The sequence below is a fragment of the Biomphalaria glabrata genome, chromosome 13 (genome assembly GCF_947242115.1).
Source record: "Biomphalaria glabrata chromosome 13, xgBioGlab47.1, whole genome shotgun sequence".
Lineage (NCBI taxonomy): Eukaryota > Metazoa > Mollusca > Gastropoda > Planorbidae > Biomphalaria > Biomphalaria glabrata.
The window spans coordinates 15,740,270-15,758,370 of NC_074723.1; the positions used below are offsets into that span (position 1 = coordinate 15,740,270).

The 18,101-nt window shown below is 37.5% G+C and overlaps 2 protein-coding genes across 2 annotated transcripts in view; both read left to right on the plus strand.

Moving 5' to 3' along the window:
- The window catches only part of LOC106052464 (uncharacterized), a 129,465-nt gene that overhangs the window by 81,536 nt on the left and 29,828 nt on the right, over positions 1-18,101 (plus strand). The window lies entirely within an intron of this gene.
- Positions 5,233-17,670, plus strand: LOC106057389 (uncharacterized). The gene is made up of 3 exons (XM_013214559.2): positions 5,233-5,420; positions 14,665-14,867; positions 15,571-17,670. Exons 2-3 carry the CDS (start codon positions 14,680-14,682, stop codon positions 16,124-16,126), a joined length of 744 nt encoding a protein of 247 aa, XP_013070013.2. The 5' UTR covers positions 5,233-5,420; positions 14,665-14,679; the 3' UTR covers positions 16,127-17,670.

The following is an 18,101-nucleotide window of genomic DNA, read 5'->3' on the forward strand; positions in this document are numbered from 1 at the left end:
ATTATTGAAATTTATTTTTAGAACTATCATCAAGTTTAAAATTGATATAGTGTAGATCTAGATTCTAGATATATAAATATATAAAGTAGAGAGATTATGATCAGGATTAGTAGGTGTACTAGTTGGTAATTGTGTTCGCATGGGAAACCTGTTAAGTTCATTTTTTTAAAATTTCCTAGCCCGTCTACTCCAATATATTAATCGACATTGTTGGGGAGAGGTACGTATCTGGGAGCAGTGGCGTCTCTAAGGTTTGTGAGGGGTGCCGTCGCCCCAGGTGATACCATTTTGGGGATGACAACCAAGTTAAAAAAATGGGTTCCCGGTCATTTCATCCCCGGTCATTTCATCCCCTGGTCACTTCATCCCCTGGTCACTTCATCCCCGGTCACTTCATCCCCGGTCATTTCATCCCCTGGTCACTTCATCCCCGGTCATTTCATCCTCTGATATTTTCATCATCTGATCATTTTTATCTAACAAATTGTAATTTTAAAAATCATTAAATGAGCAATATTTAATGTATTCATTTTTTATTTAAATGACAAAATTGTAACACGTGTTTAAAAGGAATTAAAGCAAAACTTACACAGGCGACATGATATCACGAGGATGGGTGAACTCCGCCTTTATTAGAAAAAAATAAAACCTTATTTCAAGGCTAAAAATGACGCGCCCATTTTCAAGAAAGAGCGATTGAAAAATAAAATACAGTGAAACATGGTCGTACTTTCACCACACCTTGGCCTTTGATGATAAGTTATCAGCGGCACGGTCATAATTATTGTAATCGCACTTCTATCTCTCAAAAGATTTCCACAACTTGCACCACACCTTGGCCTTTGATGATAAGTTATTAGCGGCATGATCATACTTATTGTAATCGCACTTCTATCTCTCAAATGATTTTTTACTACTTCCACCAAACCTTGGCCTTCGATCCGGATAATATTATGATATTATAACCCCCACATCCAATAGAAGCGATATAGCTAAGTACACATCCAGATTTACAATAAAATATAAGATTTCTCATTAAGAAAACAAAGTGGAAGAGGAAACACTATAAACGCATTAGTAACAAGTCACAAAATGTCAAAAAGCATTCTACATAATCATATTTATATATAAAATATTTAATTGGGGATGAAGTGACCGGGGGATGAAGTGACCAAGGGATGAAGTGACCAGGGGATGAAATGACCGGGGATGAAGTGACCGGGGATGAAGTGACCAGGGGATGAAATGACCGGGGATGAAGTGACCGGTCACCAAAAAATGATATCTTGACAAGAGCAGACACATCACAAAAGATAATTAGATTATAAGATCTCTTGCTAGATGCCCAAACATGCCAAGACACATCTAGATGATACCGCAGGAGAATAGCCCAAGCACAATGTTATACCATTAATGTCTTAAAGTATAACAAATGAAACCTGTTCGGGTGATGTTAAGTATGTTTTTTTAATTTTCATTAAATATTATAAAATTTGCAATCTGTGGCATTTTACGTCTCGAGAGACGATCTTTTCCCTTTGCAACTTCTTGTGTGACTAAAGAGGCCAATCCTTGATACACAGCTGCGATCGCAGGTTGGGCATATATAATCACCAGGCGCCGTTGCATTTTCACCCTTCTTTCTGCTTCTGTTGTGTATGACATCTGCAATCTGTGACCCTTCCTTTATGCTCTCTCTCCATGTGGATCTGTCCAGTGCCACCTCTTCCCAGTTGCCAGTGTCGATTTTGAATAGCTTCATGTCGCGTTTGCATACATCCGTATAACGTAAAAGTGGGCGACCAGCGGCTCTCCTGCCTTCTATTAGATCGCCATACAGGATGTCCTGTGGAAGTCGACCTACTGGCATTCTACGAACGTGGCCAAGCCAGCCAAGGCGTCTGCTGCTGATAACAGAGCGGATGTCCTGGCATCCTGCTCTATGTAGCACTTCCTCATTGGTTATCTTATCTTGCCACTTATTTTAAAGATCCGCCTTAGGCATCGGAGGGGGAAGACATTCAGCTTTTTTTCCTGCCATGAGTAGGTTGACCATGTTTCACTTCCGTACAGCTAGGTGCTCAACACACAGGTCCGGTAGACTAGGGCTTTAGTACTGATAGTTAGCAATATGTTGTCCCAGACTCTTTTCTGCAACCGTGACATGGTGGCCATTGCCTTGGCTATCCTGTTGTTTATGTCTTTATCCAGTAGTGTTGTTGGATATGATGGAGCCAAGGTAACAAAAGTGATCAACAACTTCTAGTGGTTGGCCATTAATGCTTACTTGAGGTGCAGTGTTTGTGTTTTGGACAAGTATCTTAGTCTTGCTTTGACTGATGTTTAAGCCGAACTTCTGGCAAGCAGCAGATAGTTTGTCAACCATGGACTGTAGCTGAATATCAGAATCAGCCACAATAGCTGCATCATCAGCATACAGGAGTTCCCTGACGAGTAGCTTCCTAACCTTGGTTTTTGCCCGCAGCCTTGATACATTAAATAGTTTTCCAGAGGATCTTGTATGGAGAAACACACCTTCGTTTATGTCGCTGTACGCATAATGCAGTAGACAGGAGAAGAATATGCCAAACAGAGTAGGTGCGAGCACACATCCCTGCTTGACACTACTGCAAACCTCAAAAGGTGCTGATTGGGCTCCATTGAATTTGACAGTACATTTAGTTTCCTCGTGAAAACACTCAATTAACTTCAGTAGTTTGGGAGGGCAACCTATTTTCCTCAGGATTTTGAAAAGGCCACTTCTGCTGACCATGTCAAAAGCTTTAGTCAGATCGACAAAAACAATGTAAAGGGGTCTGTCTCTCTCTCTGAATTTCTCCTGCAGTAGTCGTAGAGAAGATATCATGTCTATAGTGGATCTACCACTCCTGAATCCACACTGAGACTCTGGGTAGACTCTAGAAGCTATCACTTGCAGCCTGGATAGTGCAACTCTAGCAAAGATTTTGCCCACTATACTGAGGAGAGAGATACCCCTATATTTGTTGCAGTCACTCCGATCCCCTTTGTTCTTGTATATTGTGACTATAGTTGCGTCACGCATGTCCTGTGGGACATGACCTGTTTCCCAACAGCGGCAGAGGAGAATATAGAGTTCAGGGAGCTGGAGTGATTCGTTGACTTTCACTACTTCCACTGGGATACCATCGCTCCCAGGAGATTTTCTATTTTTTAAGCAGTTAATTGCTTTTTTGAGGTCACTAAGGCTCGGAAGCTCATCTAGGCATTCCAGTACTGGAAGATCTGGTAGAGAAGCCAGGGCGACATCGTCTACTGTATTCTGCAATAACATTTGAATAAATGTCATAAACATTGTGATTTTTTTTTATAGAATTGACACTCATTTTACACTTGAGTAAAAATCAATAAAAGAAGTTAATCAGCTAACTGTATTGGTTCAACATAAAGAATTAACTAGTAATAGTGTTTATTGGGACATATTTGAAGAAAGTTGATGGCGGAGGGGTGATATTCTGAGTGTGTCACCGACATTGTCTGTGGGGTCTCCGTGTTGTTTTTAGGTGATCATTTTGGATCTCTACTCTATTTATTCCAGAAGAGTTAGAAGAGTCTTATCAAAGACGAAGTGTTGTCCTGTTTGCTTTTATTTGAAAAATAACACCAAATGATTTTTAAAAATTGTATTGCTTAAACGATCAAAACAAGACTATGGCTTGAATATTCCTCGTCCATTGGTGAATTCGATGGGGGCCGCCTATGACTATGTGTGATAACACAAACTCTCTTTGTAATCTTGTTCTTAGTTAATGTTTTTTTCACATTCACAGGATATCACAAAATGGATAATGAGAATAAATGATCAAAAGGTTGAACGTTGACATTGTTAACTTTATGAAATACTTTAATATCTGCTAATATGTTGTCAATGACTGTATCACAGCTAGTGGTGGCAGTAGCAGATAAGGGCCCTCTCTTCCGTTCAATAGAATTGTATTAGTGTTTTGACACACATTGATACCTTTCTACCCCTGGTATATACTGTACTAGCATCAGTGTTTGTACGGGTAAGTAGTATACCATTTCGTACAAGTAATTCATTGGAGTGTACATTTAGCTCAATGTACGTTTCGTGGGGATTTATTATTTTCACCGTTTCATAGTCTTCTACTTCTCTAGTATACGCGTTAAAATCTTCTAGTATTATCATGTCATTACTAATTAATCATTTCTTGCTGATTGCAGCTTCTGGCATACTAAAAAAATGTGTTTGTGCATAAGGCGAACTTTCGAGCATATACTATCAATATTAAATATAAATGTGAAGCTAGGTGCTGAAACAATGAACATTACATACATATTGAACATAGATGAAAAGCAGCACCAGGGACCAAGTTTTTAAATTAGAGAAAGTAGTGAATTAAATGCGACGAAAATAAGGGACGAACCTGTGACCCCGGAAACGACAACACCGCCGCCTAGCGGTAATGCTCTGCAAAACGAACTTTGTTAATGCTAATTGCGTAGACGTATCTGTGAAGTCGACCTGTTAGGCAGCTACGAGGCACCATAGCAGAGTTTCTTACCAGGGCACTAAGGGAGTCTATACATGTCGACCTTATCACCAATTAGAGTTAATCCCTAATATTGTCTCTGTGCTTTATTTTTGATAGACCTTATTACAATTTTAAAAAAATATCATTACGGATGAGTAAACTGCTGACTGTCTTTGAGGAATGCCTGCAATAGCGGTCAGTTGACAGTAGATTGCTGATAGCAAAAATATGGTCAAGAGAATAAAAAAATAAAGATAGTATCTACTTTGTTATTCAAACATTATTTTAATGTGCTCTAGATTTATGAACACAACGGACTTAGTTATGACATTGTCTGGAGAAATATATTTGTATGTATGTCATTTCTAAATGTGTATAAAATAATTGATATATTACATGTATGTGACTTTACGTTCACGTAATAAATTTGATCTAGATAATCAATTATAGACAGACTCGATATATGTCATTAATATTAATTTTAAATAAAATATTTTTTGTCTTCTTATTTGTACATAAGTAGCACGAAAGAAGTTCACAGAATCAGTTCTATATCTAACCTAAGCTGCAAACTTTTTAATAACTTCATATTGTGTGAGTAGGGGGGGAGATAGTTCGGGGGAAAATGAGGCGGTAAGTTTAGCAAGGTTGTTGTCCTAATTTAAAAAAAAAATTGCCATAAAAAAAAACGGACAAATCTGCACGCCCAGGTATAGCTTTATTCTCGACTGCGCATGCCTGTTCACTGACAGTCCAAACACAGACCTTCACTGAAGCTGAACGAAGCTACCACTGACAAAGGTCTCTAGGTTGGCATCTGTGGACAAAGCTATCGCTACGGTCATCCATAGAGTTCTACAGGACTAAACAAGAAGAAAAAGAAAGGTAGGTATCGGTAGACTGTGTTAAACACATATTCAAAGTAATGATGAAATAAAATTATACGTACATTGGAAATTCGTGCTTTTGGTCTATTTATCTTCGGAATTTTTAATTTTTTATTTATTATTTTATTTTTGTGTGTTTCTAACAAGCATGTCTGTACCATAGTTAGTATACGATTTCCTTTCTGATAAGAAAAGAAAGTGGTATTACTCACACTGATACCCAAAACTCAAAATATGAAACTATCGTTAAACAATGATTTAATAAAATAAAAAGTAAATAAACTTTGAGTTAGTGAATGTAACATCATTATTTGAAGGTAGACATGTTTTTTTTTCCATTGAGAGATACAATTTTGTACGGAGTTTGATGCGTTTAATGTGTTCTGTTATTTCCCACTGATGTGACTTACTTGTGGAGAGGCGAAGTTCTAAGATTTTTTTCATTATTTTCGAGAAGAATTTTGTTTTATCAGAAAGCAAAAATACAGAAAAAAAAACGGACCAATAGAAACATCTTGTCACCTTGAACAATTAAATGTTTCAATGTAATTAAATATCAAATATATTATGCCTCGATTTGTTTGAAAATATCCGTTCGTCCTAATGAAACTTCCACTGGTTAAAATTAAAACTTATAGCCTGCCAACTTTATCTTTTTTCTATGAGGAAAAAAAGGGCATTGAATCTGACTGACCGACTACAATGGTAATTTCTGCCAAAGAACATTTGTACAAGCATGCAAACTTCCAATCTACATGACATCCTGTTAACACTTTATAAAAGTAGAAGATGTTCCGGAGACAGTAAGAGTTTATTGAGCTCATCAAAAGCGAAGCAGCTGAAAATGATTGCTTTTCAATGTCAGTGACACAGTTCTGGATCACGTGTTTGCATTGCGAAGCAGGGTTTTCCAGCCTTATAGTTATGAAGTCTCAACAGAGAAGTAGACTTGATGCTGAGGATGGCATTTATTGTGCTCTTACAAAGACTCCCAAAAGAATCCAACCTTCGCACTAACGTATTGACAAATTAAATGCAATGTAGTTGACCTTATTGAATATCATCCTTCATGCTTTGCCATTGGTTTTGAAATTGTCACACAAGTATGTACATGGAAATGTTGAACACGCAATAGAAAAGTTAATAAATCCAGGTCATAAAGATAAAATTTTGTTAGCAATCTAATTAAAAAACACATTTATTTTACACCATGGGCGTAGCCAGGATTTTTTTCGTGTGGGGGGGATTTTTTTTTCTCTCCCCTCTCCCCCCCCCCCGCCAAAAAAATATATGTATGTATGTGTGTACATAATTAATCTTTATTACATTCTGAGCCTTCATTCACTCGGAAGACGTTTATTGTATCCTAGAACAAGTTTTTCCTGGAGTTAGTGGAAAAATTGTAGACTCCCCACCCTTGCCAGCACGGTGCGGAGCTCCGCCGCCAAGCACTATTTCCGGTATTGAAACAACAAAATGCATATTCTGAGGTATCCACAGTGCATTATCCTGCTATTAAAAAGTTTTATTTAAAAAAACCTAATGTGCTATTCTTACTGACTTAGGCCCTCCCGCGCCGTTCGGCGCATTGGGCGGCAAGCTGTTTCCACAAAAATCTGTCACTGGCAATGTCTTAAGTCTCTTCCCACCTGCTCAGAGAACCTCCATGAAAGTGTGGCGCTAAGTTGTACTAGGATGTTATCGCAACTCTTATTATGCGTAATTCAATTTGTCGGAGAACATTTCACGCAAACCACATGCGATGCTGTCACAACCTTACTAGGGGGTCGACTCCCAGTTCGGCATAGGATTTCCTTGATTTAGACCCGATCTCTAAAACTGACTCCTAAAATCTGTCTTAGCCATCTTTGTTGAGCCACATTTAGTCTTTTTCATTTTCGGCAGATTACTATTCACTGCACTTTATTAATGGAGCCCTGCCACTTGAAGAAATGTGTAACCTCTCTTGACTAATCTATTGGAATTAGGTGACTGTAGTTTGCTTTAGATTTTATATCGAAAAGGCTTTTATCGTCAAAATCATCCGTTGGGGGATTTTAAACTAAAAAAATCTCTGGAGTTGTTTTTTTTTTTTTAAATTCAAAACCCCATTTAGCTACGGTCTTAGAATTTGGTGAATGTCGTTTGCTATTGAAGGGATAGGTTTTCAATCTCAAAACCATCTGGAGGGGGGGGGGTTAAAATCAAAACCCCCCAATGGCTTGGCTACTCTCAAAGAATTTTAGCGTGTAATTTGCTTTTTTTATATTGAAGAGTTATTTTTTAGCATAATACCTCTCTGAAAGGGGGTTTAAACTCAAAACACCCTTTGGCTACGCTCATACCATTTTGAGTGCGTAATTTGCTTTTTTTTAAAATTAAATTGAAGAGGTATTTTTTAGCTTCAAACCCCGCTGAAGGGGGCTTAAACTCAAAACCCCTTTGGCTACGCTCATAGAATTTTGATTGTGTAATTTGTTTTTTTTTTATATTGAAGAGAGGGTTTATCGTAAATTTTGGAGGAGGTTTTAAAATGAAATCCTCCTTAGCTGTGCTCTTGGAATTTGGGGATTGTCGTTTGCATTTTTTTTGTTTTCCTTTATATAAGAGGGGGATTTAACTGCAAAACCCCGTGGTAGGTGTTTTAAACTCAAACACCTATTGGCTGTGCTGGGGCAAGTGATGGTTTGTTATTAAAATCTCCCTAAAATAAACAAAATCAAAGCAAATAATCAGTCACTAAATTCCGACCCCCTCCCTTTGAGAGGGATTTCATTTCGGAAGGGGGGTGGAACCCCAACACCCTCCCCCCCCGGCTACTACACCCATGTTTTACACTAATTACAATTACATAAAGTTTTCGCTGTTTTCAAATTCTAACACATGTCTTAAATCAGATAGAGTCTATATACATTACGAAAATTTACCTATGCATGGTATCAAAAAAAAATTACGGTTGGGGTCGCTGCCTAGTGGGGAATCGTATTAGGGTGTCGCGGCACTAGTAAGGTTAAGAACCTCTGATGTTAAAAGATAGTCCCGGAAATGTTTACACTAGTTTCTAGCCTAGTATCCATTCAATGATATGTTTTATTCCTCTAGGTTAGAAGGTCTCCATGTTGTAATCATAATTATTCGCACAAGCCTTATGTTGATCATTACCATCTTCGTTATTTCCGCATAGCAATTTTTGTATACGCATTTATACATAACCAGAATATGTTTTAAAAGTATATATATATTTTTTTGCTTGATATTTATTTGACCCGTGTTTCACACATATTGAAGTCAATTAATATCATTTGACGTGATAAAATTGGGTACTATTTGGTACGTAAAACAGAACAAATACTGCGATGACCCAAAGATGCGATACAAGGGATGGGGGGTGGTGAAAAGAGGAGGTGAGTCGGGTCATGGACCAGTGGTACACATTCGCTACACACACATTTACTTCAACCATATTAATTGTGCTACCTTTACGATCTGTCTGAATCAACCGATCGAACGTGATTTTCGTACATTCAACAAAGGGAAATAATAAATAGGCTGGCCGGGACAAGGTGGAATAGAAATGAACAAGGGAAGGAACTGTCGCATTCATTAGCTGGACGGGACTAGGACTACATAAAGGACATGAACTACCTGGGGAGGTGGGAAGACAGTATACTTTATTCAAACTGAAGTGGACATGTCTCTACATTAAATGTCACTACAGGTGAAATACACAAGGTACTTATGTGTAAAAAGCCGGAAATGTCAGACGAAAAAGGCAATATATGCATACAGCCACATTTTTGTCTTCCCTGCAGTGTAGTTGTTAAACCTCATATTTGGTGGTCCACATGTGTCTGTCCCCCCCCCCCCTTCCACTCATTGACACTCTTACTATAGTGATCATCTTTCCAGGAATACCTGCACATTGAATTTGCAACTCAATAGTAGAAAAAAACAACACGTTTTTTTTTTTCATCTAAGGGACAAACCCGCACTTACACCTATATGACAAAGAATGTAGACGTTATTTCTCTTTTTCAATATCAAACAAAGTAATCTATTTCCAATAATTGATTGACTTATTGGTTAATTTTTTTGTTTCAAGTTTTGTAAGGTAAAAAAAAAATAATTGATTTAAGTTTCAACTTGGTCTGAGGTGTTAGAGAAATAACGTGTACAAACTTTTTACCAGAGTTGATAAAAAAAAAGTAGGGGAGGGGATTAAATCTAGGAGGTGTTGTAATGACACAAGATGCGTAAAAGTTGAGGTTAATCGGGTTTTTAATCGGGTTTTTCCATAGTGACGTGACGAGTAATTAAAAAGTAGGAGAACGGAAGTAGAATAGTAACGGACAATACGCCTTGGAGGACGACGCTAGGCTAGCGACGACAGAGGACTGTGCCCTTTTTATTGTTCATTAAATTGTTGAAGTTATCAGCCTGCGTTCTCAAGTATATTCTTGATTCATTCTGTTGTTGTGTCATATGGACTCGCATGCACCATTAACATATATAATCATCAACAAAATAGACCATCAACAGATGTGGCGACCCCGAGTTCTGGATCTGGATTTATCTACACTTGGCGAAGTACACTGGAGAAGTACTGGATTAACATTCGTTTATTTCTACTAGATCTACCCTACGTCTGTGCTAATTATCTGGACTGCAGCTGGATTTTGGCATCTTTGTTCCAGTGGATCTAGACTTTAGAGAAAATTCAAAACCGTTACCAGCGTCTAGCTTTGTCAGCCAAGTTGGATATTTTTAGATTGAGCCTGGATCATTCTGTTATTGTGTCTTCTATGAACTCGCATGCAGCATTAACAGTGTCTTAAACAGTAGCTCAGTGCTGATTTGACTTTGGTTATTGCTTTCACGCCTGATACTCCCACCGCAACATTGTCTTTAGACTTCAGGAAGTGATTTTTGTTTGTTTGTTTAAATTAAAGATACGAAACCTATCCACGCCTTATGTTCCTTGGGTCAGTGCCGTTTCAATAGTGACCCCCGTGTACAATCAGACTGGCTGAGGAACATTGCACCACACAGACACATGCGTTTTAAAACAATGTACTTCTAATATATAATCAGAAATTGTATTTAAAATACAATGAAACACGACAATGACCTCAATGCAATGTTTGTTTGGTAATGGGAACTTATTGTAAAATTTTAGTCACTGAGACTTTTCACCCCAAAAAAAAAAGGACAGTTAGTTGAAAAAAAACAACAGTTTCATGATACATCGTAGTGATTCATCTAAAATGATTTTTAAAAAAATACAATTAAAATCTTTTTCTACTGCCTGGTATGACAATCTGAGCATTAAAAATAAAAATAAACTTCACAGAATCCTAAATGCTGCTGGTAAAGTCATTGGTAAAATAAACGAAGCCCGTTCGGTCAGCTGTTTGAGACAAACATCCATAGAAAAGCTAAAAAGATTCTAGAAATAAAAAATCACCCTTTGGGGTCAGGATTTTGTGATTTTACCATCACAAGAGAGATACAAGACACCGATAGCAAAGACAGACACTCTTATCTTCCCCTGGGAATCAAATCGTTGAATAGAAACAATCTGATATAAACTTTGTCACATGTAAATTATGAGTGAGTCTGGTGTGAATGTACTTTTTAAAAATAGTTATAATGTTTTTTTGTGTGTGTGTAATGTACAAATAGTAAGACAAATTTCCTTACGGACAAGATTATTATTATTATAACTTTTTAGAGTTTTATTGTCAAGTTAATTTTTTTTGTTCAAAGCGTTTAGTTCTTCCATTGTCTTTCCCATACCCCACACCCCACACTCCTCACCCCACACCCCACACTCCTTCTTTTTGATTATGAATTTTATCCCAATTACTTCAGTCGAAGCCTTGGAAACGGCGGCCTCGAGACCTTCGGCAGAAAGAATTTTGTTGAACAACTCTCGGAGTCCACAAGCCCCATAAATGCATAGTAGATAAATTAGTTCGTCAAAGACTAGTACGTAACAGACATAAAACAAAAAGTGTAGGACGATAGATTATTATTGAAATTATCCGATCGGCTCATAGCGAACACGTTTTTTTAACTGTATACAATTTTTTTTATATTTCTGCGGAGCCCTTACAGTTGCTTCAGGGATCATTGGGGGTTCGCGAATCACAGAACCACTGCTCTAGAAGACACGCAGTCTACAATGTCGTGTGAGACTAAACTCTCGCTGATGTGTTCTAAAAATCCATCCTTTCGCACCCCTCCCCTTTCTTTATTTAATTGAATCGCACCTTTCCTAGCAATATCATGGTCAGTGTGCTCTGTCCCTTCGGCTTTTGTATGTGGGAGAAAGGTTTCCGTGTCTAGGCGCTCAGCAAACACAATTCTTGGTGCTCAAGCCCACCCTCCTCTTGATAGGTAGCCAAGCTGTTTATATCCTAATGAACTTTGATGGGCGGGTCATGCAGTCCGCGTGCCAGACAATCGCCTTCCCAAACAACTTCTGGGGAGTTGCGTTCAGAAAAGCGCTCCCAGGGAGGTCAATACAAGCGCTACAAAGACACTCTCAAGAGCTCCTTCAAGGAATGCGATATCGACATTCACGACTGGAAAGCACTGGCTCTCGATCGCCTCTCATGGCGTGAAGCTGTGAGTCTCGGAGTCTCGAGATTTGAAGCAGGAAGAGTGGCCAGGGTGAAAGAGCGCTGAACAAACAAAAGACTGAGAAAGGAAGCGGGCCTATCAAGCGGCTGACCAAGCCCACCCATGCCACTTGTGCGGCCGGCTATTTAAAGCGAGGATTGGACTTGAAAGTCACCTTCTAGTCCATAGGAAATAAGAAATGTGCTCATCTTCGATCACAAGGAGGAGTTATATATATCTTAATGAAATAAAATCAGTATGTGAAAGTGTGGTAGATACCCCCCGCCCCTGCACAGCTCATGGGCTACTACAATCGTTCTTGTTACTTATCGATGCTATTCCAACAAATTACATTGTCCCTTGTACAATGTCCCGATTCAGGCTAAGAATACTTTTTTTCAGCATTAAGCCTTCAAAAGATGGTTATTTATGCAATATCATTCGAAGATATGGCTAAAATTAATTTTAAATCAACGTAAACATATTACCGAAGCAGAGCGTTTCGGCGCTGGACGATTTGGCTCCAATACCTTAGAGAAATAATATATGTTAATTTAGTTTGGTTTTTCCTACAATTGATACATTGTTGAGTTTTGTGTTTCTTATTCTAAGAACATTTGATTTTGTTTAGCTGTTAGACTAAGGAATGCAGGATTTAGACTTAGGAATGTAAGACTTGTTTAAGTCTTAGTTACGGAGTTATGTTACGTTGCTATTTATAAAAGCTCGATATTAGAATATTTTTAGCCATGAGAGATATGATGGAATGAGCAATAGCCCGTATCATCAACTTGAGCGTTGAGCTAGAGTCTGACCGTTACTGAAAGATAACCAGAAAAAAAAAAGAGATAAACCGAGGGGGGGTGGGGTTCATGAGAGAGTAGGAACACTGGTCACTGTAAGGTCATGGCTATTGAATGACATCGTGTGTTTCTGAGGAAGATGAGGAGTACGTCCAGATGACAGTGTATGTGTGTGTATGAATGTGTGTCTCTCTCTCAAAACTTTTATAAAGTCACTCCGTTTGTCTGTCTGTCAGGTACAAATATGTACACATAATTTATCCCATTTCCAATTCTCGGATTAAGTTGGTACTTGGCAAAGTTATTCATTGTTCCTAACAAAAAAAACAAACAAACCAAAAACAAAAATAGAATTAATAAAAATAACCATCAACCAATTAATAAATAAAAGAAATGTGTAATTAATTTTGTTTGATATAGAAAAATGAAAATATATCTTACAGTATTGAAAGATACGGCTATGAATGTGCAGACCTTTCCATTCTAAGCTTTTTTTAAAAAGAATTGTAAAAATATTTTGTGTGTTTGTGTGTATGGAATAGAAATAGATCACGCTACATTGACTACATGATGGCATGAAAACTTTACGTTCACAAAAAGCTTTTCTTATCGTCAGTTTGAAATATATCAAGAGACCAGCCTGGTGCATCTCTTAATAAGAATTGGATTTAACACCACGATTGAAATGTAAGCCAAAAAAAAAAAAATTAGGCTGAGATGTTTTAACAAAGCTTATATCAACTCACTCTGTCTGTCTGCAACTCTGTCTGTCTGGTAAAAGTTCCAACATGTTTTTTCTCTCCCAATGCTCATTCTCACATGAACTCTAAACTTTGCACAATTGTCCATTGTACCTGATAAAACATGAATCAATCATAAAAAGATTAACCAATTATTATTTTGTTTGATATCGAAATAAGGAGAAAAACTGCTACATTGAGATATGGATATATATGTCGGTGACATTGCACAAATCAATACAAAAAAAATTACCAATTAATACAAATTAATTAATGTTGTTTTATAAGTCAGAAAGGGAGCAAAACCTTGCAATTTTAAGATAATTGCAGTAATTAGCGGTTCTATCCCTTAGTTAAGCTTTTGTTTAAAAAAAATCTTTTTTTTCTTTTGCTTGTGTGGGGCAAGTGATGGTTTAACATTAAAATATCACTTACGATAATTAAAATGAAAGCAAAAAAAAAAACAACAAAAAACAGTCTCAGAATTTCCCAGTCCCCCCTCCCCTGTTCCATGCAAGGAGGGGATTTCACTTCAGGAGTGGGGGCTTGACCCCCCTAAATCCTCCCCTCGGCTACACTCATGCTAGAAATTGTAGCATTTTTGTTTAGGTTAGTCTAGTTTTTTTCGTTTGGCAAACTAGAATCTTGAAAAATTTAAAAGCAAATATATATATATATATATAACCCCTAAGATTTGGGAAAGAGATTGAATACAAGAATTGTTCGGTTTGAAAAAAAGGCTGCTCAGAATACTTCTCGAAAGATGACACCTTATAGTTTGCTGAGCGTTCATATAGCGCAGTGACCATAAAATTAAATAAAAATTAAAGTGCACTCTCAGACGTTGAAATCTATAGGGCAGGATGTAACAGTCTTTTGTTTCTGAGACACATGATCGGTTCGGTCGCCATTACACTTTATCACTCGGTCAACAACTCCCCCCCCCCTTCCAACTAATTGACCAAACTAAATTTACTAATATTAATGAAAACCTCAATCTGGTTGACGTTGTGTAAATCGTCACACGAACATATATCTGATTCCAAATTATAAGCACATTGATTCACTTTCCCAGCCTTGAACGACCACAATGACAGCCTGTGGACAAGTTTATCACTATGTCATCATGGTTGCGTTCCTCGTGCCTGTCTCCGGTATAAGCATTAGCCAATGTCTTCAGGGCAGAGACAAGGACTCGTTGACCATCACCTGTTTTGATGTCAACGCCCCGTACATTGATATTACAAAAGTCACCCTGGAAACTGTTAGCCTTTTAAGGTAAGCACATAAAACAAAAAAAATATTCAGAGATACAATCGCTAGCGTCTCTACCATCACTATATTAGGTCTCTATTACAAAATTTCAAGTCTTGATCAGTTTTAATAAAGTATGCCCTGCCCCCCCCCCCGGTAGCTCATTTCTTTTATGTCGAAATGTCCTATCTACTCTTTTGGTTCCATAATGCTAGCCAAATACTGAAAGTATTTTCTGATTCTACTTGGTATGTATTTTAACTGGCTGAGCTTTTCCTAAAGGTGTATGAGAAATCCATGACATCTCGTAATAAGAACATAAGAAACAAAAAGAAAACTATTCCTTCCAGACCTTGTAATACATAGGGCGGATAATTTTATGCCCTATCTTTCTAAGGCTAACGGTTAACGAGGGTGTCATGTGGCCAGCACAACGACCTTTCACCTTTACGTTCCCCGGCGAATGTCACGATGCAATTAGAGCTAGGAGGACTCAGGGAGGTCGTAAAAAAATGGAAATTTTAAAATCTGTCTTCACACAGATTCGAACTGTTCGGAAGCCAAGCGCTTCATCACTCATCCACAACGCTCCTTACTTAAACTATCTAGATAATGTCTTGAGCTGTATTTGAAAGGTAAAGTATTACTAAATATCAGAATTTAACATTAGATGGTAATTTATAAGCTAATGTATATAAATAAATAAATATATATATTTTTACTACAGCCCCTGCAACTATAACGCTACAAGGGCGCAGTGCTGTAGTGGGACCTCAACTTGCAAGTATACAGACATGGATGTTTTCTCAGAGCTCTACACTCTATGCTCAGGACTCGCTTTCTGCCGGAAAGATTCGTGGAGAAGACTCTCGTCTGAACAAGGTTGTGACCAGAGCGCGTACCAGGCTTACGCCACATTCTTGACTGTGGAGTACGAGTGTCGAAGATCGACTCCTGTGAAAACCACAACCATCCCGCAGCCAACCGCCGTCTACAGCAACGGGTTGACTGTAGGGCAACAAGCTGGTATCATCATCTTTATCATGCTGATGATCGTACTGACGGGAGCAGGCATTGTCATATATAAAAGAATCAAGTACGGACCCCCGGAAGATTTTCGCAAGTTTTGTAGCAAACCACAAGTTTCTGAAACTTGTTCGGCCAGCATACCAGGAAGCATCTCCTGGACATCGGCCGTATCACAGGATCTCATCATTGAGCCAACGACAACCGTCACCCAAAACAAAAGAAAACTTCCAACATTGTCCACAGACATATTTTAATGACATTGCTGCCAACTAGGATGTCGTCCAGACGGTCTTCAAAGTTAACTAACGGGGTCATGTCAAATGCCTTCTAGGACAGTGTAGCTCCCCCCCCCGCTTCACTTTCAGTTCCTCTCATATTATAATCGAAGACGATAAATTATAAGGCAAGACAAGTCTATACAAAATGCACTCATTTTAGTTGGTTTGTTTAGATCAAATGTTTTAATTAAAACCCACACTAGAAGCCTCGTTAAGCCATGGCGTAGTTCTAATGATATGCTGTCGTGCTGAGACTTAGCCTTCTTGTCCGACTTCCTCCAAAACTATCGGTGCCACTTTCAGGGGCTTTGGTGGAACTAATTTGCATCGCTTTTAAAATAATGCTGAGATATTTTTTTATAATTTACTATTGCGAAAGTTTACAGGTTAATAGTAAATATCTTATTTTAAAATGACTATTCCTTTGTTTTCATCTTATAATTTAGATTTATAGGTAAATTGCTTTTACCAAGTAGTTCTAAAACAAAACCAAAAATACATCATATTTTCCGCAGGTTTAATACATTAAACTGCACGATTTCTTTGTTATATTTATATCTGTTATTTCTAGAAGCTTCAATTGAGAAAACTTACAGCCTTAAAAGTAAATCACTAATTTGACATTTCAGAAAATGTTTAAAGAGGGCGTAAGTTCTGAACAGATCGTCTCCTTTTAGATCTTTTGTGTCCTTCGACAACAGGTTCAACGTATGTAAAATATTATTATCATCCTGAAACCACCTTATCATCTCTGTTTCAATGACAGATTTTCAGTCAATGTGGTGGAAAAAAACTTTAAAAAAAAAGCTTTTCGTGTATCTGGTGTACAAAAAAATACAGGAGGTGTTGAATAACATATGTTCTATACAGATATGTCAGTTGTCTTGCATTTTTTTAAAAGCACTGCTGAATCGAATTTATAAACATTTCTGTTCGTAGCTAATTTTTTTTAAATGTTGTCAATGTAGTAAGTTCGATTTAGCGTCCTCGACATAATGTATCGTGACAATCCACATTGCATGTAAATAATGTAGCCATTTCAATACTATTCAAATGTAGCAAAAGTTATTTTTTAACTTATCAATGACATTGCTCCATTGCCAATCTGTTGTTATGTTAACTCATTGATTTACTGCTGCAAGTCCGAAACTTGATTTTTAAAGTTAATACTTCTTGTTCTTTGGATTGGGATTGTGCTGCTTGAACACTGAAATGTGTAAGGTTGTTTTTTTTTAGCTTTCATACGACATGACTATTAGCATACTTGTCACATTCACTATAGACAACATGACTATTAGCATACTTGTCACATTCACTATAGACAACATGACTATTAGCATACTTGTCACATTCACTATAGACAACATGACTATTAGCATACTTGTCACATTCACTATAGACAACATGACTATTAGCATACTTGTCACATTCACTATAGACAACATGACTATTAGCATACTTGTCACATTCACTATAGACAACATGACTATTAGCATACTTGTCACAAACACTATAGACGACATGACTATTAGCATACTTGTCAAAAACACTATAGACGACATGACTATTAGCATACTTGTCACATTCACTATAGACAAAATGACTATTAGTATACTTGTCACAAACACTATAGACAAAATGACTATTAGCATACTTGTCACAAACACTATAGACAAAATGACTATTAGCATACTTGTCACAAACACTATAGACGACATGACTATTAGCATACTTGTTACATTCACTATAGACAACATTACTATTAGCATACTTGTCACAAACACTATAAACGACATGACTATAAGCATACTTGTCACAAACACTATAGACAACATTACTATTAGCATACTTGTCACAAACACTATAGACAACATGACTATTAGCATACTTGTCACAAACACTATAGACAACATGACTATTAGCATACTTGTCACAAACACTATAAACGACA

Bases quoted from the DNA above. Each gene is read 5' to 3' on its own strand.
- LOC106057389 (XM_013214559.2), top strand. From the start codon at position 14,680: ATGACAGCCTGTGGACAAGTTTATCACTATGTCATCATGGTTGCGTTC. The intron at 14,868-15,570 runs GTAAGCACATAA...TTTTTACTACAG, and splicing joins GAAACTGTTAGCCTTTTAAG to CCCCTGCAACTATAACGCTA.